We start from the raw sequence: 23902 nt of genomic DNA, 5'->3' as shown, positions 1-23902 counted from the left end.
TATATACCATGTGCATTTAATTATAAAATCTCTCTTATTACTCTGGTTAAACTACGTTGATCCTTGTATTTTGATGTTTATTTAGTTTCAATTCTTATACTTTAAATAAGTTTATTTAAATTTAGTCTTTCAAAGTCAATTTTTACCAAAATTAGTTAAATCATAATAATAATTTTCATACAAATAAATACAATATGTAAATATATTTTTATAATTTGTAGTAGAAATAAAAAAAAATAATAATAATAATATAAAATAACAATTCAACAAAAAACTAACATTAAGGACTAAATTTCAGATTTATTATTGAAAGTGCAGACTAAAATTGGACAATATAGAGTATAAATACTAATTGAACAAATTTCAAAGTATAGAGATCAAAATGGTATTTTAACCTATTACTTTTAAAGTTTTATCTCTCTAAGTACTTAATCCATGATTACTAATCTGTAATCAAAATTGTTGCAATCGTAATGTGTTCACATTCATTTATCATTTATAGTGACACTTAATTGCAAAAGGATGAGGTTCCTTTGATTATGTTTAATTATCACACACTAATATAATTGTAATAAAAAAAAAATCCATTGATGTTGTTTACTTCCTTAGAAAATTTTAATGAAAAAGGTAAATGATGAAAAGCTAGTAACAAAAGAGTATGAGTCCCACGTAATAATCAAAGGCAATTGGATTGATATTTGAGATGTCCACAGGGGTGGGGTGGAGACGAGGAAGACTTTTCCGTCCGCATCCCCGCCCCCTATTTCATTCCTCATCCCCACAAAATTCTCCGCATGGATTCTCTTTGGGGATTTCATAAGGAAATGGTTCCATACGGGGAAAAAAATCTCCGTTTGTTTTTTTTTTTTAATTTATTCATTTTTTAAAATTTTAATTTTATTATCAACCTTGATAAAATTTTGTATATTAAATGGGTCATTTCCAATACATTTTTCTTTTCAATTTAAAAACACTATAAAATTTCCTAATAAAAACAATGATATTTCATATGCAAAGATATAATTTAGATCCCGTTTGGTAACCATTTGATTTTTAGTTTTTGTTTTTTAAAATTAAACCTACTTCATTCACGTTTCTTACAATAATTTGCATTATTGAGTACAATGGTTGAATTCTTAACCAAATTCCCAAAAACAAAAACAACTTTCTATAAGCTATTTTTTTTAGTTCTCAAAATTTGGCTTAATTTTTTAAATTATTGTTGAAAACGTAGGGTTGGCAAAATTTCCTGCTGGGCCTTGCCCTGATCAGGGTGGTGAATCCCCAGTTTGACCGGGGATGGGGTCAAACTAGGGAAATTTTTTGGGGCCCGTCCTTTGACGGGCGGGGACGGGGACGATATCCTCGCCCCGACTAATCCCCGACCCCGATTTGATATATTTATATTTTTTATATTTTATAAATATATATTTATAATATATAAAATAACTTATTTATATGTATATTTATAATGTATAGTGTTGTGGAGTCTAATATTAAATATCTAAATTCTAAATCTAAGCCCAAAAGTTAAGTCCAGATTTTAATTAAGAAATAGAGAATCCCGGGGATTTAGTAGGGGAATCCCCACGGGGAAATGGTGGGGCTCCGCGGGAACCCCATTTCCCAGGGAATCTTAGTAAAAAGTAGATAATAAATGAAGAAATTTTGGAGGTGGAAGTAGTATCCATAGGCTTAATTTAAAAAAACAAAAACAAAAAATAAAATGGTTACTGAACGAGGCCTTAAATATTCAATCTCATAATTTCTACAAATAAAAATATAAGTCTAACCCTTCCACTTAAATATTATAACACTCATGATCTTAAAAATAATAAAGTCTTAAATATTTTAAAAAATATATTGAAGTATAAAGACATTGATATAAAAATTAGAAAAATCTAGTTGTTGAAGCTATTAAAGTATTATAAAAAAGTAGATATATATATATATTCTTTTCCATTGGGGTGGGACGGGTCGGGATTGGGGACGAGGAATGTAGTCTCTAATCCCATCCTCTTCTCTATTTAGTCAATGGAGAGAAACTTTTCCTCGTTCCCTCCTCCATTCCCCGTTTAATTAAGGATTTTCCACCTTTTTCTGAGTGAGTGAATCTCGCAGGATAAATGAACATCTCTAATTGATGTCCCTTCCTTATGCAAAAGAATTACGGTTGTTGATTATAAATTCTATTACGAGACTCACATTTTATTACAACTACAAAATACTGAAAAACAGCAACGAACGTAAATCAAATGAGGATAATTTTTCAAATTAGAATGGATGGATTATGTTTGCAACTAAACATGACCACAATTGAATGTTATTTTCATTATATAAATTAAAACTATATATAAATTAAAGCTAAGTATGCATCAAAGCCGTCTTAGCTCAGTGGTAGAGNCCGTCTTAGCTCAGTGGTAGAGCGCGTGGCTTTTAACCACGTGGTCGTGGGTTCGATCCCCACAGACGGCGAATTTTATTTTCTCATCGTGAACTTTATTCATCCACGTGGCGCAATGTAAACCCGTAAGCAAAATATTTAACATACACCCGCCTGTAGCAGATCAAATTCTCGTGAAAGTCGGCAATGACATGACTTAAATATCGCCATAATCGAGACGGCGACATAGAAAGTCAAAAAAGAAAGGCTTTGAAGTTCTTACAGTTTCGTCCTTTCTCTTTCCTTTGTACCGATGAGAAAATGAGCTCCACATGCGGCGGCCTTACTCCTCTCAACGTCATCGGAATTCTTCTCCGATCGGAGTCTTCCCGGAACTGTAATTCCCAACAGAAGTCCCGTATTCTTAGAGATTTCGTCACTCGCGAAGTCAATGCTTTCCTCTGGTTCTTTCTCATCGCCATCACTGCGGTTCTGATCAGCAAGGTTGTTGCGCTCTTCAGACTGTGGTCGAAGGCGAAGCAACTCCCTGGACCTCCTTGTCCGTCTTTCTATGGTCACTCCAAGGTTATTTCGCGCTGGAATCTCACTGGTGAGTTGTAAATTGCATGTGATCTGTTCGTTTTTGCTTTGCTTGATTCTGGAGTTTGTGGTTTTTGTCGAGGACAGAGAATGGATGGTAGTGGAAATTGAGTTTTTCTCGATTTATTTAGCCTTCTGCAATTTTTTAAAGGATTTGATGAAATTGAATCTAATTCCCATTTGAGCTGTAACTCGTGTGGTCGAATTCGGAGCAACGAGACTGTTCTTGGATTTTTATTAGTAAAAAATGAAATTCAGTTGATGCGATGAAATTTATAAATGCTCTCGGGGGAAAACAAAAATAACACGTTTATATGGGAAGAGATGGTAAAGGGGAGTAGTAGCAAAAATTCTCGGTAGCTAGTTCGCACCAAATTAATCCAAACAACCTTCTATTTTTACGGAGCCCCGAGCAAGTGAGAGGGTGAACCACGACAGGTTGCCCTTGTAGTAGTGTCGTTGTAATCAAATATCCGAAATGATTTCCAGTAACGTCCGCATTTGCCAAGTGCATTCACAATGAAGGAATTAAGATGTGTAGCTTCACTCTTGGACATTAAGGGCAATTCGGTTTTAGAGCGATGGTTGAGTATCTAGTTTGGATCCATCAGATCATTAATATTTAGCCCTCCTCTTGCAGAATTCAAGGGGACGGTTTTACCTTCAACGGATACTTTTCTTTTCATTCGCTTCAATCGAAGATTTTAGGTTATCACCAGTAAACCATCCTCCTGGTACAAACTCGTTTGGGATGATTTACTAAAAAACCCACCAGCTGAATCTTTACACTAGGACATCTTATACTGATCATTTGAGATTGAATGTTCCTAAAACTATCATGAGGCCAGGCCAGCATTCCACCTCGCGACCAGACAAATTTCTGTGAACATAAAAAAGAATCCAGTTTCTTGCCCCACAGTCCTACGAGAATTCACGGTTGCCTTGCGATTTATATCCCTTTATTTATTTTTTTATTATTTTTCCAGGCGGGCATGAAGAAGGATAAATGATAAAAAATTATGAGCGAGGATCGGAATCTTCTGCTTCTGATGGTTTATATCAGTAGACTTTGCTTATTTACTTGGCCCCTCATAAATCTGATATACCAAACTGCTATGGTATCTGGAATCTACAAATATTTCCTCAGAAATTACTACTCTTTTGTCCTGCAGATCTGTTATATGACTCTCATAAAAAATATGGACCAGTTGTCAAGCTATGGTTGGGTCCCATGCAGCTTTTAGTGTCTGTAAAGGAGCCAGCTCTTCTCAAAGAAATTCTGGTAAAGGCCGAGGATAAATTGCCTTTGACAGGAAGGGCATTCAGATTGGCATTTGGACGATCAAGTCTTTTTGCTTCCTCTTTTGAGAAGGTACGAGTCTTGTATTTCTCCTCTCGTGTTTTATTCAAATTTCTTGCAAGGTCACAAATGTGATGGTGTATAACTGAAGAGATTTGTGGGAGCAGAAAAAGAATGTGGTTCTCATTCAATCATTTAATTTGGAGTTGTTTGAGCAGAGTAAGAATTTTCTTCTTTGTTTAAAATTTTCTGAGTGTTTGGAGTATGAATTGCAAACCCATTAACAAGAGTCCTGTAGGCTGTAATAATGTGCTTTCTGGTAACGGGTCCTAGTTTTATGTCCTGTCCATAGGAGGAGCTGCTCTAGGCAGCAGCTATGCAATCACATGTTCAGGGAGGCTGTAACATATTTGATTGAATAAACTTTCTTCTTGTTTTCTTGATCATATAATTGTTTCATGGTGATGCCAATGACATAATTGTCTTAGTCTTATTCTAAATTAGTGTTTGATTATTTTTTTTTTTTTGGGTCTTGAGTACAGGTGCAAAGCAGAAGACAGTGGTTAGCAGAAAAGTTAGATGAAATATCATTTCAGAGATCTCAAGTTATTCCTGCCAAGGCTGTGGATTATTCCGTACGGAGAATACAAGATCTTATGATTGAAGAAAGTATAGATTGTAATAAGGTTTCTCAACATTTGGCTTTTACATTGCTAGGGTGGACACTTTTTGGGGATGCTTTTTTGGGTTGGTCTAAGGCAACCATCTATGAAGAACTTCTGATGATGATTGCAAAAGATGCCAATGTTTGGGCCTCCTACAGAGTTACTCCTTTCTGGAAACAAGGATTCTGGCGGTATCAGCGTTTGTGCATGAAGCTGAAATGCTTAACACAAGATATTGTTCAGCAATATAAAAAACATTACAAGCTTTTCTCTCACTCTCAGAATCAAAACCTTCAAAATGGAATTAAAAGTTCTGGCGTGGAGGTTTCATTTGACATACCACCGTGTCCTGCTGCCGAGATGCAAAATAGCTGTTTCTTTTACGGTCTTAATGATCATGTTAATCCTAATGAAGAACCATACGGAAATATTATGGGTGTGATGTTTCATGGATGCCTAACTACCGCAAATTTGATCGCTTCCATTTTGGAAAGGCTTGCCACAAATCCCGAAATACAAGAAAAGGTAAATTGTCTTTTGTTTTGTTTTGTTTTTTTTTTTTAAATTTATTTATTTTTAAATGTTTTTAAATAAAAAAAGAACTAAAGAAGAACGAGAGACCGCTGCTTGGAGCTATACAAAAAAGCAACTAGGGAGCCATAAAAATTACAAAAAAAGGTCAATAATTAAGAACTAAAACAAACGGAAACTCGAGAAATATTTTGAATAAAAAACTTAAAAGGGAGAAGGGATTGGGTGAGTCACACTTTCAAATTCGTTCTTAAAACCCCTTAACACCCAAGTAAACCCTTCTCTTTCTTTTTAACTGAATACTCCTTACAATGGCAAATTGCTAGAGAACCTTCACTTTGAAAAAAAGGGTGAAGAATAACTTTCTCTATCATCACATAATAAGTCTAATTTGGAGCTTACACCCCACAGCTGTCAGCCTGAAAAAAATATCTTTGTTGAATTTTCCAATTGACCTACACCTCCACAGTTAATGACCAAGCTCCCCAAACGCCTGCTTATAATGAATGCAACACTATGGAGAAGACATGGGGATAAGGTTTATGGTGTTTATCTTAAGAACTACCTAACCTACCAGAGAAGATTAAAACCTTCTTCAGTGTTGAGACTTTTCAAAGTCTGGCCAAAAAAGGGATCTAGGGTTGGTGGGAAGAAGAAAGATGAGTGAAAACAATTTGTAATAAAACACGTTATGATACTAAGCTGTTTTTCTAGTGATTTGAGGTTAGCATGAAGGACAAAACTCTTGATGAAGGAAAGTATGGAGCTAATTCCTCCCCTTCCATATTTGATAAGATAAGGCTTTGATGAAGTTAAAATGAGTGGAGCCAAACCAACCATGGAGATGGGATGAGGCTCAAAGAATTAGAGCATGAGGCTATGAATCACAATGTTCAGAGGTGCGGATCCCTCAAAGCTTATAGAGAAGAAAAACAAAAACAAATGGCTACCTTGCCTTAAGCTTCTTGTGCAAGTGATCTCATTTAACTCTTACCTTAAGAATTATAGAGAAGGTGGAGGAAACTAGGAATGCACAGATCCATTTCTCCATAGAATACCTAATTATTATATTTGAAGATAGGCATCTAGAATTTAATTAAAAAAAGAAAAAAAGATAGACATCTAAAAAATCTCAATCTACTAGAATTTAACATGATAAATAATGTTTAATACAACTATACAAAATCTTTTCTAAATCAACTTGAATACAAAATCTTTGTTCATATTCTTCCATTCACCAACCACTTTATATAAAGGTAGAATCAATTATTTGTATTTTCCCTAAATGCTGTTTGATATTTTGAAATAGTTCTATCGATTGAATTAAAATACTTTCCTTTTTTCTTTTTTCTTTTGTTTGCAATAATGGACGGAATATTTGATATTCTAAGAGTTATAATTAATCTTCATACAGATCAACTTGGAACTAGACACAGCACAAAAGGGCTCAGTGAAAGATCCCCAGAAAAATGTTGATAACATGCCACTTCTGTTCGCAACTATATATGAGTCTGCTCGTCTTCTACCAGCAGGGCCTCTGTTACAAAGATGTTCACTTAAACAAGGTATCTCACTTCTTTTATAGTTTTATTATAGTATAGCTTGGTATTGGTAGGTGCTGTCAGCGCGGTTGAACATCTATAGCTGCTTTATTGGTGCTTTATGGGAAGTAGTAGCGCATTGGTCCTTTTCTATCTTTTGATTCGATAACTAAAATGAGGTGCCATGGAATTGACAATAGCCAAGCTCATGCTTTTTAGTGGTAACAGTGCTTCTGACCCAGAAATTCCTTTAATGATTGTTTATGAAAAATTTATAATTTTCACACCGGTGACCGGCCGTCGAGGGAAAACCAAGAAAGAAGGAATAAAAAGAAAAAGAGTGTTGATTTTAATTTCGGTGTCTAATCAAAATCTGCCTCGGCATTAGATGCGAATACTATTACTGTATTTTATACTGCTTGGTATGGCTCAATCATTTTCCAAAATCACAAAACATATGGTGGGTTCTTTTACACTTCCTTCCTAGATATTATGACTCCTTATCCATAATCATTTTCGGGATCTTGAGTTGCAAATATATATACACATATGGTTGCATTTTAAGTCTATGTTTCCTTGTCACATCTCACTTTTCATCCAAGTAAACTGCCGGACAATGTAGTACTTTGGAATAATTAGAGTGTATGACAGCCGTCAATTTTCTTACCATGACTTTCACAGTCAAGAATGAAGCACAAATGACGTCAAAAGATCCAGCACTTAGATAAAATGTTTATTGGATAGTTAAATACTTGGAAATTCTGATAGTCAATTATATGGTTGTGTTCTGTGAATGACTTTTGACTTTGTGGTCATATATCTACCAAGTATTATAGATTTTTCTCAGACTTCATTGTTTTTCACTGCATTCTTGGTCACCCCTTTATTTTTCTGCCTCATCCAGATTTGGACCTAAAGACTGGTATAACTATACCAGCGGGAACATTAGTTGTTGTACCCATAAAGTTGGTACAGATGGATGGTTCAAGTTGGGGAAGTGATGCCAATGAGTTTAGTCCCTACCGTTTTCTATCAATGGCTTGTAATGGGACTAATATGAGTGAGCGAACATCACTTGCAGGTATGTTACGCCACACTTAAATACTTATCCTAGCATATTCTACTTTACAACTCAATATCCACTTTTGGTTAGCTCTTTTGTCCTTTCGTTTGAAAGGATCTATGAACTTTATTGGTTATTGTTCCTTCCGTTGCAGATATATTCACCATCTAAAACATTCAACTTTGAGCTAAACTTATCCCACGGCAGGGTGGGATAATTAGTATAGTGGGAATTGTCTATGTTCTGAAGAGAAGTGAAATTTGGATCTTTTATGAAGATTGTAGTGTCAGCCCAATTTGTTGAAATAAAATGGTCTGGATTGCGTGTTGATGTGCTTTTCGTGATGGCAGGTGAAAATGCTGGGGATCAAGGAGAGAGCTCATTTGTTTTGAATGATCCAACTGGCAATGTTGGATTTCTTCCCTTTGGCTTTGGTGCACGTTCCTGTGTCGGTCAGAAATTTATTATACAGGGACTAGCGACATTATTTGCCTCATTGCTGGCAAACTACGAGGTTGGTAATTAGCTTTTCTATATGCATATCACCGTATGTATGTTTAGATTCTATGTACACTAGCTTTCAGGAATTAAAAAGGTTCTAATTATTATCAGCTCATTCATTAGTTCTGAGATATAGGTTTAGCTATTTACATTCTGGGGAATGCTGTTGACAAGGCCTAATTGATAGTGCTTTTCTTCTCTCTGACTATTACTACCGAGATAGTTGAAAACATCGACAATGAGATATGTTAAATTTGCTAATGAAATATTCCGACCATCCATACCTGTCGATAGCACCTCGACTTACACCCATCATCCAACTTGTTGGACGCTGAAAATACATAAATGAACTATATTGAACTGTAATAAAGCAATTGGCCTACAACACAAAAATCCTTGACGATTTCTATGGCCTCCTTGTTTCTTATCAATAAAGGAAAAGTAGATTGATTGAGTGACATCTCAATAAAGGAAAAGTAGATTGATTAGGTTCCACTGATATGCCACTGTTCATTAACCATGGGTTGGTGTAGTGCTATAAAAGGTATTGTAAATAATGAAAGGGCTTAGAGGGAATGGATTGGAGTCATGGTGACCACGGAGTTAGGATGTAACATCTTACGAGTTAACTTCGCAACCAGGACTGAAAGTTGTCTCATAAGAATAGTTGAGATATGCATAAGTGGACTTAAACACCAACATAAAAAATGAAAAAAACTAACATGTCATCGTTTTTCTTGTTTCTTAGAATAAAGGGAGAATAAATTGATCGAGTTCCATTAACATACATGTCTTCCTTTTCATGTTTCTTAGAATAAAGGGAGAATAAATTTATCGGGTTCCACTAATATGTCATTCTCAATTAGTACTCTCTTCTAGTACATTTTAGAATATAGTAAACAATTGGACTCCCCTTAGTCCAACAATTTTGGCTGTTAGGTTTAGTTGTGATTAGTTATGCTGATTACTGGAAGGTCTGGAAAGATGGAACTGAAGGGGAATCATGAAATTGGAATGTTTTTTGAACTGTGGCTTTTGAAGTTATTGATGAGGTTGAATCTGGACCAAATTATAAATGCCATCTTAGCTAGCAGAGTCATTGCATGATCTCATTGATCATTGCTTATATTTTCATTACATATTGCAGATAAAACTTCAGTCAGAATCTACAAATGACTCGAAGTCGTCTTCAAACCTCTCTACAGCTCAAATCCTTCCGAGTTCAAAGATAGCCTTCGTAAGGAGGAACAGCTGAAGAACAGGTAGCTAAAAGCTTACAACCCCCATGTAATGTATGTACTTCAGGTCAATTTACTAAGATTTTATCTGAATAGTTTTTATGGGGAAGTTCTGTATCTTTTTCCCCCGACACATCGGACATCAAATGGGAGGCTGAGACACATGTTTTTTCCCTCCCTATGTTTTATAGTAGCTCGAGTGCTGCCTTTTCACTATTTTATCACTTGTTTTTGAAGCGCTCGAGTTCTATTATTCTCCGGGGCCTTATACTTCCCCATCTTTAGTTTCTCATTTGTCTCAAGTGTCTAGAGTCACTCAAGTTTCTTCTTTTTTTCTCTCCATAGAAGGGAGAGTTTCTTGTGTACTGCAAAGTGTACTGAACAATGCTGAACTTAATGTACCATCTATGTTGCATATATCTTTAATGTCAAATTGTATAAGGACCATGTTTATGTTTTTGTTCTTCTCTCAACATTTTCATGCATTATTTGACACTGATGTTGAGGAGGAATATTATTGAAACATCTAGCAAGTGGCGTAGAATGAATAAACAGATGGATTACAGAAGGAAGAGGAATTTAGATACGTTTGGGCCTGTTTGGAATTTTGAGATTTCAATTTTATATCTGATAAAATATCAACATTCAATGATAGTTTTGTAAACAAAGAAATTTATAAAAATGATTTAGAATAATGATGGAGCTGTTTTTATTTTTTAAATAAAATATGAGTCTTATTATTGGTATTTATATTTATATCTAGATTAATAAATGATAATGGGTGTTTATGTTTATTTATTATCATTTAAGTTATTCGAGATATGGTTAATATTTAATATTGATATTGAATCTTTGATTTTTGAATATATATGTAGCAAGTTTCTTGCTATTGTGAATTTTTCATAACAATTTTATTTATAAATGAAGACAAGAAGGAAATAGAAGTTAAAGTATATTGGATATGCAAAGATCGTTTGTACATTAAAATAAGCCTAATTCAAATGGAATTAGTGTGTACTATTATTAATGTTATGATAATTTTTCAACTTTTTTAGTACATGTACGAGTGGGGATAAGGACTATTATTAAGATTATAGTAATCACATCTTGCTACGATAAATATTAATCGTAATAATCATCTATTGTTATTGTAAATACTATTTAGCTAATACTATTTCAAAATCAATCTATCTTTTAAATACAAATTATTATAATTTAACTATAATAACCTAACGGGAAAAATTAAAAGGATATTGTCCTTTTAGAAACTATTTAGGAAAATATTGTTGTTTTCGAACTATTTGTAAAAGTGTTGTTTTTTTTAAAAAAAAATAAGTCAAGAGTTGAAAAATCGACCTAATAGTTTGAAAACAACAATATTTTCCTAAATAGTTTCAAAGGACAATATCCTTTTAATTTGTATGTCGAACTTTGAACTATCGACCTTGTCCTTCCTAACATTATTATTGAGTCTGTTCATAAGGTCCCCTGGAATTCCTTCCAAAGTTTGTCGAATAATTTTTACGGATTCTGTCATCTCGACAAGTCTGACTAAATAACGAGCTAATGAATCTCCTTCTTTTTGCCACTGAACTTTTCGATCAAATTCGAGAGTGAGATTATGAGAGAGAGCGAGATTTTGAGCGTGAGCGAGAGCGAGAGCGAAATAGCGAGATTTTGATAGAGAGCGAGAATACTGTACAAATTTTCCTTTTTTTTCCCTTTTTAATTATTACACATTCCACCTTCTTCTTTCTAATCTTTTTTTTTTTTTTTATTTTCATTTTATAAAAACAATTTCTAAAAATATTTTATTATTTTATTTAAATTCTAAAAATAATAACTTATAAAAATAAAAAAATGTAAATTAAATATTTCTGCATTTATATAAAAATAATTACAAAAATCAAAGTGTCCACAAGGCGGACACCGTCGATTTCGAGCTGGTTGTTGTCGTCGACTTCGAACTTGAGGTTGCTCGGGTTCTTCTTGATGTTGCTCTGGTACCTCTGTAGGCGCTTCATAATATAAATATTCATTAAGCTTTCCACGACCCTGACCATGTCCATGCACGTATGAAGACGAAGGAACAGCCTTTAAGTCATAATGTCCTGAACCAAATGTTGGTACATCATCATCGGACTAACATAATCAGTTTGACTCTACGTCTGCGTCATAGGGGGTAACTCTTCCACATTATATGCAACTCATCAAACTCATCATCTTCCGAACAGGTCCTCTACTTCTAGGAGCTGGTGGAGGAACAATAGGTATATCGTACATATAATGAATTTCCTCCATATAGCTTTGGTTGTCACTACATATAACAAGAACCTGGTTCGGATCTTCGCAACCTCACGGAGTCTACTGTTGTTCGATCTCTGTGAATTATAAAAACAATTAGACAATATTTAAAAATAAATTTAAATTAAAAAAAATAGATAATATTCATTCATTTACCAGATGACCACAACTGCTCCCGGACGAGTGACGTAGCGCCTTGTGATATTATTATACCAATGAATATATTATGGAGTGACATTTGTGTCAAATTGTTCAAGAGAAACCCCCACTGCAATAAACTTTACACGATAGTGCCATCACACTACCAAATGTGCAACTTTTTCGGACCAATCTCCAGTCCTTAGGTCAATATCATGCAGTACGGGTTTAGTATTACAAGGCGATGGGACATCCTACTGAAAACCAACTTGTCTCATCACCCTGTCAGGAAGATGTCACTCACCAATGTGAAAACATATGAGAGGACTCATCGTCCGCCATATGTTTTGACCATTCGTACAAAAATTAGGCAAAGGATGCACAATAATTTTGTATGGCTCCCAAATAACCTGAAACACAAAATATTATATTAGAGAATATTAAAGACAAATACAATAAAAATGTGAATAAAATAATCAATTAGGTTTATTGTAATGTACTTGTTCAGGTTAAAGCAGATCAAACATGTATCTATACTGGTTGACTACATGTGTGGCTGTCCTAGTCACACAAAATTGATTATTTAATCTACTGTATATTCATTTTTTTTTTTTTGTAATCAATAAAGTTTTACATTATAATAATCTAATATATTCAATTATAGTCTAATGATTATTCAATTATAGTATGATTATTAGCTCTTTTTTCTCTTTTTTATATATATTTCTATGGAAAGTTCAAATAAAGTGAAGACTCTCGCTCTCTCCTAAGATCTCGCTCTCTTATAAGATCTTACTCTCTCACTCTCGCTCTCTCCTAAGATCTTGCTCTCTCAATATTGCTCTTGCCTAAGATCTCACTCTCTCACTCTTGCTCTCTCCTGAGATCTCGCTCTCGCTCTCTCTCAATATCTTTCTCTCTGTTATTGTTGTTATTTTTCCATTAATGATTACTAGTTTTCATTTCTTCTGGAACAATCACAAACACTTTTTTTTATTATGGATCTACTACCAGAAACTCAATGCGTAATCTTAGTATTCAATGTGTATTCTTGAATAATCTCATTTTTCAATTATTCAACCATTTCATTTTACCAAGTTAAATGTTAGTCAGATTAGTCAATATAAACTAAATCTCGCTCTCTCCAACATTCTTACTTTGAATCTTGTTCTCTCCTAAAATCTCGCTTTGAATCCCACTCTCTCCTTAATCTGCTTCAACCCACTTATATCCTTAATTGCTTTGAAGTTTCGACATGTGTGTAACCTTCGACAACCTAATATACAAAATTTTGTTCGTAGACAAAGCTACTTCGGAATTGTCTTTCATTCCAAGGCATAACTTGTATCCATGCGCTTCATATTCGCCTGGAGTTCGCTCCCAGAAATATAGCCATCCCCACCCCCTCACGTCAATCCCACAAGCTTCCGTCTAATTTGAAATGATAACAAAATGCATAGGTTGTTAGAAGCAGCTCGAGTACACAGATACATATAGTATACCATCTCATTACTTTATAAGTAATAAACCTGCAATCTCGAGGGTGGATGTGTGTCGAAACTTCAACCTTTGACAACCTAAGCGAGATTCACGAGATTTCCCTTGTCGAGGGTTGAAGTTTCGGCCTATGTATTGTTTTCAAGTTTTTATTTGTTCGTCGAGTACTTAACATTCGACCTCTACATTAATCGAATTCTCAACGTTCGATCTCTAGCCTTGAACTCCCAAAACAATAATATTTTTCTAATAAGTTTTGAAAACAATAATATTAATATTAAAGGTGGTTTGGAAACGCTACAATGTGTATGACTTAATAATTAGCTAAAGCTCAATTGCAGCCATTTCCCTTCTTTATTCTTCATATTTGCCCCAAAGTTGATAATAATAAAAGAAAAAGACCTCGGGAAGGTTACCAAAAGAAATTGATTATTTTTCCAAGAAATAAAAAGCTTAAGCAAAACGCATCACTTCGTGGCGAAGTTCCTTGATTGGCACGAATCCACATTTTACGATCGTGGCACCAAGAGAGAGAGAGAGAAAGATTCACATTTCACAATTCATATCTCACCGCAAGGGTTTTTTTTTTTTTCACAAAATCAAAAGAGAAATGAAGGAATAGTGAAAATCTCTTCTCTGTGATGAACAAGAATTCTTCGATTTCGTTATCTTCGTCAATTGCGCTATTGTTGCTGTTGTTGTTCTCTTGGATAATCGTTCTTGCAGGTAACGCATCAGCTCAATTTTGCGCTCAACAGGACGATCCACTGCTTATGGCGTCCACACTTGGAGGCGTGCGCGATTCTCAGGGAGCTTCCAACTCCACCGATGTCGATGAACTCGCTCGTTTCGCCGTCGATGAACACAACAAGAAAGAGGTAAACAGCTTCTCTTGCTCTCTGTTTAAATGAATTTGTTTCGTACTCGGTGTTCCTTTATCCTGTTGCGTTTCGTTGATGGCCTCTGTGCCGTCAGTTCCCGATCTTGTTCTAGTTGTGTTGTGCTGTAGATTTCTGTGTATCAGGCAGCATTTATTTCGCGATGCTGGATTTTGTATCGACTTGTTCTGCATTTTGATGCGGTCGGCTTTTGTGGAGTCGATGATTAGTATCAGGATGTGTAGAACTAAAACTAAACGATTCTCTTCGTCTTTCGTTTGTTTGATGGAGTTGAGTCTGTTGACTGTGGTGTGATTCTTGTTTCTTTCAGGAACTGGACTGTCTATAGTTTTTAGGTTTGCGCAGTGGATATGCGTAAATGTCTCTTTAGCTCGACCATAGAATATAAATTCATGACTAAAAGCTGAATAACTGAACCAGTTTTTTCTGGTTATAAGTAGTTAGTTAGGATTAACATTCAATTTTTTGGAAGAAAATCTTGCAGTCTTGCCGTAGATGATGACTGGATACATGTTGGCCTTTTAGTCTTTTCAAGGTTGATGGAAACTAGGTCAGCGAATGGTCCCTGCGCAATTAAAATTAGTGGATTCACTATGGCGATGTGATTTCTTCTTATGTTCTTTTTAGTCACTTAAACAAGCACATTCGGCGATTCGGCGTCTTCGAAAGAGAAGTTTGTTTCCTCCTTTCTCACAAGACTTTTAGGTTCATTTTATTTCAGTTTAAGAAGTCTTTCAATCAAATCCCGTGTAATTGTATATTGATTTTATTTCAGTTTAAGAAATCTTTTTTCTTATCGAATTCCAAGTATTTGTATTTCAATCTTATTTCAGTTTAGAAGAGTTATTTTTTCTATCACATCCCAAGTATTTATATAATAGTTTTAATTCAGCTTTTAAGTGGAAGTTCTATATCAATTTGATGGGCTCTTTTTTTTCATAACCGAGGAGGAAATTTCCTTTGAAAAATATCTACAATAAATCCCAAGCATTAGAAATTTCCAAATTCGATACACATAAGCATGGTATTTTAGTTGTTTGCTATTGGAAACTCCTGTTGTTACTATTTCCTCTGTTCATGCAACTGTAATAACACACGTATACTTTTCACTTGTGTTATATATGTCTATGATGTAATTATCTTTCCACTCCCTTGCAGAATTCAATTCTCGAGTTTGTGAGAGTCGTGAAGGCGAAAGAGCAGGTAGTAGCTGGTACACTGCACCATCTTACCCTTGAGGTTGTTGATGCTGGTAAAAAGAAGCTGTACGAAGCAAAGGTCTGGGTGAAGTCATGGATGAATTTTAAAGAATTGCAAGAGTTCAAGCATGCAGGCGATGTCCCCTCAATTACTTCTTCTGATCTTGGTGCAAAGAAAGGTGGATAACATTCTTCAACTCCTGCAGTGCTGTTTCAATTACAAACTAAATGACAGCTCTGAATATACAACCAATTTCAAATTAAATGTTCCGAAGTTTTTGGCTCATATTTTACTTTGAGGTTAGTTTTGGTTGAAGTCATTCGTGACTTCTTGCAGGCTGATAAAATCTGAAGTTAAGGCTTTGTTTCTTTTCCAATTTACCAAGGGTTGATATTCTTGCAAATGATTTGTTCATTCGAACAAACTTGCATCCATCACTACTTAGCAAATGGTAGTAGCTCTATAGAGCATAAGCATCCATTAGTATTCGTATTTTTACATAAGCTAATTAACATTTTTGTATGGTGGTTCATATTCTTATAGGCCATAAAAGCTGTGATGTATTTGAAATTCTTGTAACTGATTCTACAGATAATCGTTGTTGTCTTTGATATATTATTGACCATGGTTAAAAATTAGGTGATCATCCCCAGGGATGGCGGGAAGTGCCACCACATGATCCTCATGTTCAGGATGCGGCACAGCATGCTGTTCAGACCATTCAGCAGAGATCTAATTCTCTACTCCCGTATGAACTGCTGGAAATCATACATGCCAAGGCAGAGGTAAATGGATCATGGTCCTTCTATATATTATGTTTTGCCTCTGGTTAAGTTAGTTTTCACAAGACTGCGGAGTTGATCTATTATATCAGGATTTGTCTTACTTTTTCTTACGTAACTGATATTTATGTAACTGATATTTTTATAATTTAACAGACTTCATTGATGATGAAATAAAAGGGGACTAAAACTCACATCATTAGAAGGCGAATTATAAAAAAGCACTCCCAACTAGAAATCAACAACAAGAGAGACTTAAGTCATTAAAAGGGTGCTTACATTTACACCCATACAAATAAAAAGCATAAAATGAAATCAATTCCACGACGGTATTATAGGTTGAGGATTCTTTCAAAATTTTTCTATTCCTCTTGCTCCAAAGAGGCCAGAGAATTTTTATTTATAACAAACCCCCAAGTTTTCTTCGCACCATGGAAGGGTGTTCCACAAGGATGGAAGCATGATTATCCTAAATGTTGTTAGGCAAAGACGTGGACCAACCAAACTCTTCAAGACTGTTGCCCAATAACTAGAAGCAAAGAAGCCATGTGTGTGCTCTGAGTTTGAAAAACACATGCACATCAAGATGGACAGGTTGAAATGAGGCATTCGCTTTTGAAAATGATCGTCCATGCGTTTTCATAACTCCAAGACTTAGCTTCCCGTAGAATGATCTTTAATTTTTAATTTCAATTTTTCAATTTTTATTTTTTCATATAGAAAGATATTCTTTCATTGAGAAAGAATGAAAGAATAATACAAAAATTTAAACCCAAAAAAATCCCGCTAAAGAAGAAAGGTTCCAACTAGATAAAATGTTACCTAGTGAATAGAAACATCTTTATTTTCTTTGGATAAGCATATTTCCCAATGTTATCTTTGTTGATGTGTTTTCTGAAGTTTTAGGTAGGATTCACTTTTATCAGTTCCCTGCATTTGTTTTAAAACGATTATATCATTTTGATCAGCTTAATTTTTCTCTCTCACTTCTATCAAACTAAACATGACTGACATTTTTTACCCGAGAAAGAGGTAGGGGTGTTCATGAAGATTTCCTTTCGGTCGGGTCGATCTTTTCTATTATGCTCTATAATGCTAATGAAGACTCACGAAAACAGGTGATTGAAGATGCTGCAAAGTTTGATTTGCTCCTAAAGCTGAAGAGAGGGAGTAAAGAAGAGAAGTTCAAAGTGGAAGTCCACAAGAACAATGAAGGTAACTTCCTTCTGAATCAGATGGTGCAAGATCATTCCTAGGAGTTTGGATTTGTGCAATATAATAAAATAAAATACAAGTTCATGTAATGATAGGAACATCTGCATTGCTTCCTCTTTAATGCTGTATACTATTTGATCTTGAACCTTGGCCTTATCTAAAGTTTCAAGACTGATATCCTCAGGATGATACCTATAAAAGGGCATGATAAATTATGGAGTCACCTGTTAATTAGCTTTTGGACCTGCCTTCGTTGTTAATACTTGCGTGGATTGTATTGTATGAATGAGTAGATTATAATTTATAGGAATTTGGGGGTGGGGTGTTCTTTTTTGAGTACTAGAAAACAATAAGATGGCGTTTAATGACCAAAAAATCAGTGAACTTCAAATTATTAAGGACCAAATGATATTTTAACCAATCAATAGTCACCGTGGTTGGCAAATGGCAAATAAAAATTATTAAATTGGTGGGGTTTAAGCTATAACGTCTAACATAGGCTTTTACAACAAAATGTGCATATATAAGTTAAATTTGCTGAGGAGAGATGCTTGGTATACAGATTTTAAAAGCTTTAGGAGACTCGAATCGCTGGTTATTAACGTAGTTATGTAGGTCACAGTGCAAAATATAATGACTTCATAATTACTTCAAACACAAGAACGATTGTGAAACGGAGCTATAATTGATAATCCAGAGGAGGCATATATAATGGTTCCTTTTGGCATAGTTTTTGGATCCAAAGTGCAGGAAAATTAGTAAAAAAAAAAAAAATGCAACAGAGATGATCAAATATTCTTTTGCATATTTTGTTTTTAGACAGGAGGATATATGCTTAATTTTGGAAAATGATCATGAAACGGCATTTAGTTAAAATTTTAAATTGGTTTTTAAACTTTTAATCAATCTTTCTAGAATCAAGGATCTATTTAGAAACAAAGATTAAGAACTTTATGAAGTGAAATATGCATAGACTTCAAAGGTTTAACACGATGCAGGCCATGAGCCACCGAACAAACTTCCTATTTCGATAAAGAAAAATCGCAAACCTGTTGGCTTGAGCAATGGCAACAACAGCAAGGGTATAAGGTGTAAACAGAGCAATGTTGGAATCCCAACTAAAATACTGTTATCTTAAGTAAATTAATTAGGGTTTGACAATTGACATGCATATTTCAGCTCCCAATAAAGAGAGAGAGAAAAAAAAAAAAAAAAAAAGTACAGCCCTACCCTCTCCCCAAAGGTTAACACTCTTCACATGGATTACATAATGAACAAGCTATTACTTTTCAACAGCTACGGTCCTAATGTTAGATCGAGAAATCATTTACTTAGAACATTAAAAAAGAAAAAAATATCAGAAAACGATAACTACATGGTAGGACATTATGACAGATTGAACTCCAATCTCCGATTCTTATTTTCTTTGCCTACTTAAGACCTGACCACCTCCTTCCTATGTAGCTTGCTTCAAGTAACAGATGTTTCTCAGCACATTTAAGGCCAGCCGGCCGGCTAGCCGGTTGGTCAACCAGGTTACTCCTCTTCATCATAATCTTCCTCTTCCTCGTCTACTCTTGAGCTGAGATGTGCATACTGGAGAGGGTCGATTGCCATTTTGTCCACATCAGAAAGAGGCCAGGCAGGGAATTCATCAGCTGCCTTGGTCTCGGACTCGGTAGTAGCAGGCACAGCTGGTTCGACAGGCGCTTCTGACACTGCTGCTGCTGCTGCTACAGTCTTGGAGTCCTCGCTGGCATTGACATCAGCATTAAGGTCAAAGTTTTGGATAGCTTGATTGGCTTCACCTATTTCTTTTGGTGTTTCGTTAGGCTCGACGTGATGCTCCATGTGCACATCTGGGTTGGAGTTCTTGTTCCTGTTCTCTATAGATGTGCAAGGGTCAACGTCAAGGTTAGGTTGGAAGTTGTCCCTCTCGGCTGTTCGTGCAGGTCGCCCACGACCTCGTCCTCGTCCCCTTCCTCTTCCTCTACCAGTGCTGCCATGGCTCATGTCATGCTGGGGAGATTAAAAGGAAAACAAATCACTTCCTCATTCAAAATCTGAAATATCTTTTGATTAATCTTTTCCAGTCCAATGGATTCATTATGCGTTTGATGAGACCACAAGAATGATTATTGCTAATTCCTAAGTCTAGGTCTGCTGTCTATGTCAAATAAAATGCAGTTTAACAAATGCTGAGTTGGTTCGTTAGGAGAAAAAATAATTACCATCTTGCTCTTCTTCAACTCATCAAAATCGTTGCCCTCATCACCAAGGGGTTTCCTGATCAGATATTAAGCACGTTCAGTTATCTTTGGATCTTAACAAAATATGAGCAGGAAAATAAGTAAAATAATACCTCCTCTTTCTATCATCAACAGCACCATCAGAATGACCATGACCATAATCTGGAACCCGACTAACAATATCCCTCAGAAAATCAAAAACACTATAGCTTTGTACACAGTGCTTTCTGTAATAAAAGGAAACAATGTTAAGACAAATTGAAAACCAAAAACAAAACAATCAAGTCTGGGGAAAGAAATGAGGAAGGGGAAACAGAGTATGCATTTAATACCAATTAAGGTTTGAGGGGTCACCCAAGGAACTAACCAGTTAGATGCTAAAGGTAAATTCAAAACAAAAATCTGAACTACAAAGAAACGTAAATTTAAAAAGTTCAAATGCATGGCTGTCACAAAACTTCAGACAAAACAACAACAATTCGGTTAAAATATATTCTTACAGGTGTAATGAGTTCATTGTCTTTGCTCCTCTTTGTAGAGTTATCTCATATGTGCGATCACAGAGGTCTTGCAGGAACAGTTCCAATGCTTTAGCTGGTATTAATGGTGAGAAAACATTAGCAATCATATATTTCTTAACCGAACACCTTATGACATTAAATACTACTGAATCATCTGTAAGTGTAATATTTGCTTACAAACTAAAACGGGTACTGCCAGTGCTATCTTTCCAACATCCTCATCTGCTTGCATTATCTTTTTTATTCGAGCCTGCCAAATTAAATCATTTATCTGTCAACAATGAACTGAATATCCAACCGGAGAATAGGATTCATTTGAAAGTTTAAAGTTCAGTTGAAATGAATATTCTTCCTCACAGTTTAACTGAAGAAAGTGAGTCTATTATTTATCCAAAAAGTCTTGAGGTTTTTGAAAATTTCTTACATGTTAAAACTTCCAAAAATTAAAATCGTATAGCAACTCTAAAATGATCAAAAAGAAGCCAAGCCATTAGATGTCTAATTAAGTATAAAAGTTGCCTCTTGATCATGATGCTCAACAACTGCTAGGAAAAGCAACAAGAAGACAATTAATATTGAGCAACAGAAAAAAGTGATGTACGCACATCAGTCAGATAAGCTAATAACAAAAAGTGAGGGAATTGCCAATTAATTCATTCAGTGATTTGACATTAATTCATAATATTTTGAGCTACAATTCTTCACATGGTTCCAAGAAATCTTTTGAGTAGCATTTAATGGTGGACCATGGATGGTAATAAAATGGAGATTGTTGAAGAACACCCTTCGGAGGAAGAGAATAAAATGGCCCCTTGCATTTCATGTTGAGATGATTATTATTTATTTTATTTTATTTTATTTAATGAAACAATACAAGAGGCTTATAAAGAATCACGCCCAAGAAATGTATGTCAAGACGTCTAATGAAAACTCAGAGGCAGTTCCATTAAAAAAATGAATATCCTCATCATAAAACCATTATGTAACCATCAAGATGTTCTGTCCTCACCAGTTCAAAGTAAGAAAACCGAGAACCCTACATCCAAATTCTGAAATAGGGGAACTTTTTTGTTTTTTACTATCTCTGTAAACAAAGAAGAAGAAAAAGCTTCCAACCAAAACATGTATGCACTAATCAAATTATCTTAAGACCTCATAATTTAGAGTTTCTATACTTGAAAAAGATAGCTGATATGTGTACAAGAAATGGCCAGTTTAAACACTCAAAGCTACAATATGCATGATTCATGTCAAAAGGTAAGTTATAAGGACTGACAAACCAAAATGACAGAGAACTTTTTTGTCTTCTGATAAGAAAATTGACAGACAGCTCATACAAGACCTAAGAGTCGAGTAAAAATTATGTAGACATATATCAAATTTAATATATGTGGAACTTAGAATTATGCAGAAGACAAGGAATCGACTTTTCAAAGCCTTAAGCAAAGATAAGAACTACTCCAATTGGCACAAATCAAAAAAGTATTGTAATTATAGAAGCAATTGTAGAGAGCAGAAAGCGTAGGAGCGCCACCAAGCGACCAACAAATTAATCATCTCCTGGGTTTCTTGTCAATCTCTAGGCTTCTCCTTAAAAATTCAGAATGTAAGCAACAAAAATCTATTGGAACCAGTGTTGAAAGGCTTAAAGTAGAAAATTGGTTCTTGTATAGGGAAAAAATGTCTACCATAGAATAGTTTTCTACTAGTTTCACAGTTACAAATTCAAATCAAGAGGGATGTCTTGCTATTGGATTTTTAGTTAAAACTTTCCATAAGATTTCAAAGTTTCAGTAAAATGAACAGATTCTGTGAGTAAAACTAATATAAATAAGAATGTTACAAATTTATTTACTACCATATCTTAAAAAATAACAACATTGACACAAAACTTGAAGGCAAAGGGTAGAGTTTTGGTTAATCTTTATGGTTTAGTGTCTTGAGGACACAATCATGTCCTCTGTTGTGCCCTTTTGCCAATTCGATCTCATTCATCGGGTGAAACATCTACTGTCGTGACCGGGGGGTGTTCTTCTATATGTCATGGCATGTCTGGTTAGAAGAGAGGAACAGGAGGGTATTTAGGAGGAGACATAGTGGGAGGATTCTAGGTTCAATGCTCACTTCCCTGCCTCCCTTTGAGCTTCTTATGCAATTTGTTTTAAAGACTTCTCTCTCCATCATAGTTCAATTGATGTGCCCATTTTTAATCTGCTCTCTTTTTCAGCAGCCCCTTTTGTTTGGCAGGACCAAGGAATTGAATAATTTTTTTAAAATTTTCTAGTAGAAAAAAACACTACTATTACAAGTCTAATCACTATGTATTAGGAACACATCAAAACGTTGCACAATAGAAAGAAGAAAAAAAATAGCACAAATCATCGGACGAAATTGTACGCCATGATCTCTTCGTAATAGCAGAAATTAATAAAAGGAACAAATTAACTCTTCAATTCGTTAGAAACACAAGAGAAATATCAAATCGATCGAAGATAAAAACCGAGAAAAAACAATAACAAACTTACAGCAGGAAAGCGGGTATCGAGCTTCTTCCTCATGGCGTCAGATTCGAGGCATTCAAATGGATTGAAAAATATGAAAAGCGAAGAATCAACAGCGAAAAATTGCCAAAACTTCACCAGAATTCGATTACCATTTCGAACAAATTGGCAATCAACGCAGAAATCTATCGAAGCAATCTCAGATCCAGGAAAATTTAGGGTTTTTATCATAAATAGCTCTACGATCAAGAAATTAGAAACCGAACCCAGAAATCTAACAATTGTAAAAGTAGCTCAACATTACCGATTGAAAAGACTATAATACCCTAATTTTATGACATGGAATGGAAAATGAATCCCTCTTTGAGGAGTCCGATTTTGATCGGTCAGATTTATTTTGACGGTTCAGATTTTCTCACATTTTTAAAAAGAGACAATTTATGATACTAAATTTTTCGAGACCAATAATTATATCAATTTAGAACTTCAACTTTTATGAATATAATAATTTACCTCTTCAATTATGCTTCATTTGAGAAAATATTGTTTATTTTATTAAACATAATATTTGAAGAAATGTATATACATATGAAAATGGATACGTATAATGATTTTCGATGTAAATTATATTGAAGACTATAAATTGATTTAATTATAAATTTATTATTTTTAATGAAATTTCAAAGATTACGTGAAAATTAATACAAAGTTAAGGTTTAAATCTATAAAATTATTAATTTAGGGTTTTAATTTATACAAACCCCTTAAATTTAT

At 34.7% G+C, this 23902-nt stretch overlaps 3 protein-coding genes and 1 non-coding gene across 4 annotated transcripts; 3 read left to right on the top strand and 1 right to left on the bottom strand.

The window, feature by feature from the left end:
- Nucleotides 1-2404: 2404 nt before the first annotated feature.
- Nucleotides 2405-2475, top strand: TRNAK-UUU. Its single transcript has one exon. It is a non-coding gene; the product is annotated as a tRNA-Lys (tRNA).
- A 158-nt stretch (nt 2476-2633) lies between these two features.
- LOC120081523 (cytochrome P450 714C3-like) lies at nt 2634-10281 on the top strand. Its single transcript, XM_039036482.1, has 7 exons — nt 2634-2993; nt 4156-4355; nt 4826-5473; nt 6894-7044; nt 7925-8101; nt 8434-8597; nt 9732-10281. Exons 1-7 carry the CDS (start codon nt 2705-2707, stop codon nt 9837-9839), a joined length of 1737 nt encoding a protein of 578 aa, XP_038892410.1. The 5' UTR covers nt 2634-2704; the 3' UTR covers nt 9840-10281.
- A 3969-nt stretch (nt 10282-14250) lies between these two features.
- LOC120081294 (cysteine proteinase inhibitor 12) lies at nt 14251-18097 on the top strand. Its single transcript, XM_039036035.1, has 4 exons — nt 14251-14639; nt 15819-16038; nt 16500-16645; nt 17761-18097. The coding sequence occupies exons 1-4, from the start codon at nt 14403-14405 to the stop codon at nt 17896-17898; spliced, it is 741 nt and encodes a 246-aa protein (XP_038891963.1). The 5' UTR covers nt 14251-14402; the 3' UTR covers nt 17899-18097.
- Nucleotides 18098-18963: 866 nt separating this feature from the next.
- LOC120081293 lies at nt 18964-23369 on the bottom strand. The gene is made up of 6 exons (XM_039036034.1): nt 23153-23369; nt 20805-20877; nt 20607-20700; nt 20220-20333; nt 20089-20143; nt 18964-19876 (listed from the first exon to the last, which is right to left on the bottom strand). The coding sequence occupies exons 1-6, from the start codon at nt 23357-23359 to the stop codon at nt 19394-19396; spliced, it is 1026 nt and encodes a 341-aa protein (XP_038891962.1). The 5' UTR covers nt 23360-23369; the 3' UTR covers nt 18964-19393.
- Nucleotides 23370-23902: the final 533 nt, after the last annotated feature.

Source organism: Benincasa hispida, chromosome 7 (assembly GCF_009727055.1).
Source record: "Benincasa hispida cultivar B227 chromosome 7, ASM972705v1, whole genome shotgun sequence".
NCBI classification, from domain to species: Eukaryota; Viridiplantae; Streptophyta; class Magnoliopsida; order Cucurbitales; family Cucurbitaceae; genus Benincasa; species Benincasa hispida.
The sequence above is the reverse complement of the archived record's forward strand: the minus strand, read 5'-3'. Positions and strand labels throughout refer to the sequence as shown.

What these genes read in the sequence shown, in the direction of transcription:
- LOC120081294 (XM_039036035.1), top strand. Translation starts at nt 14,403, where the DNA reads ATGAACAAGAATTCTTCGATTTCGTTATCTTCGTCAATTGCGCTATTG. An exon ending in ATGAACACAACAAGAAAGAG is followed by an intron (nt 14,640 to 15,818) that starts GTAAACAGCTTC and finishes ACTCCCTTGCAG; the next exon opens with AATTCAATTCTCGAGTTTGT. An exon ending in TGATCTTGGTGCAAAGAAAG is followed by an intron (nt 16,039 to 16,499) that starts GTGGATAACATT and finishes GTTAAAAATTAG; the next exon opens with GTGATCATCCCCAGGGATGG.
- LOC120081293 (XM_039036034.1), bottom strand. Translation starts at nt 23,359, where the DNA reads ATGATAAAAACCCTAAATTTTCCTGGATCTGAGATTGCTTCGATAGAT. An exon ending in GGCAGTACCCGTTTTAGTTT is followed by an intron (nt 20,701 to 20,804) that starts GTAAGCAAATAT and finishes CATTAATACCAG; the next exon opens with CTAAAGCATTGGAACTGTTC. An exon ending in AGTTGAAGAAGAGCAAGATG is followed by an intron (nt 19,877 to 20,088) that starts GTAATTATTTTT and finishes TAATCTCCCCAG; the next exon opens with CATGACATGAGCCATGGCAG.
- LOC120081523 (XM_039036482.1), top strand. Translation starts at nt 2,705, where the DNA reads ATGAGCTCCACATGCGGCGGCCTTACTCCTCTCAACGTCATCGGAATT. An exon ending in TTGCTTCCTCTTTTGAGAAG is followed by an intron (nt 4,356 to 4,825) that starts GTACGAGTCTTG and finishes TCTTGAGTACAG; the next exon opens with GTGCAAAGCAGAAGACAGTG. An exon ending in AAGATGTTCACTTAAACAAG is followed by an intron (nt 7,045 to 7,924) that starts GTATCTCACTTC and finishes TGCCTCATCCAG; the next exon opens with ATTTGGACCTAAAGACTGGT.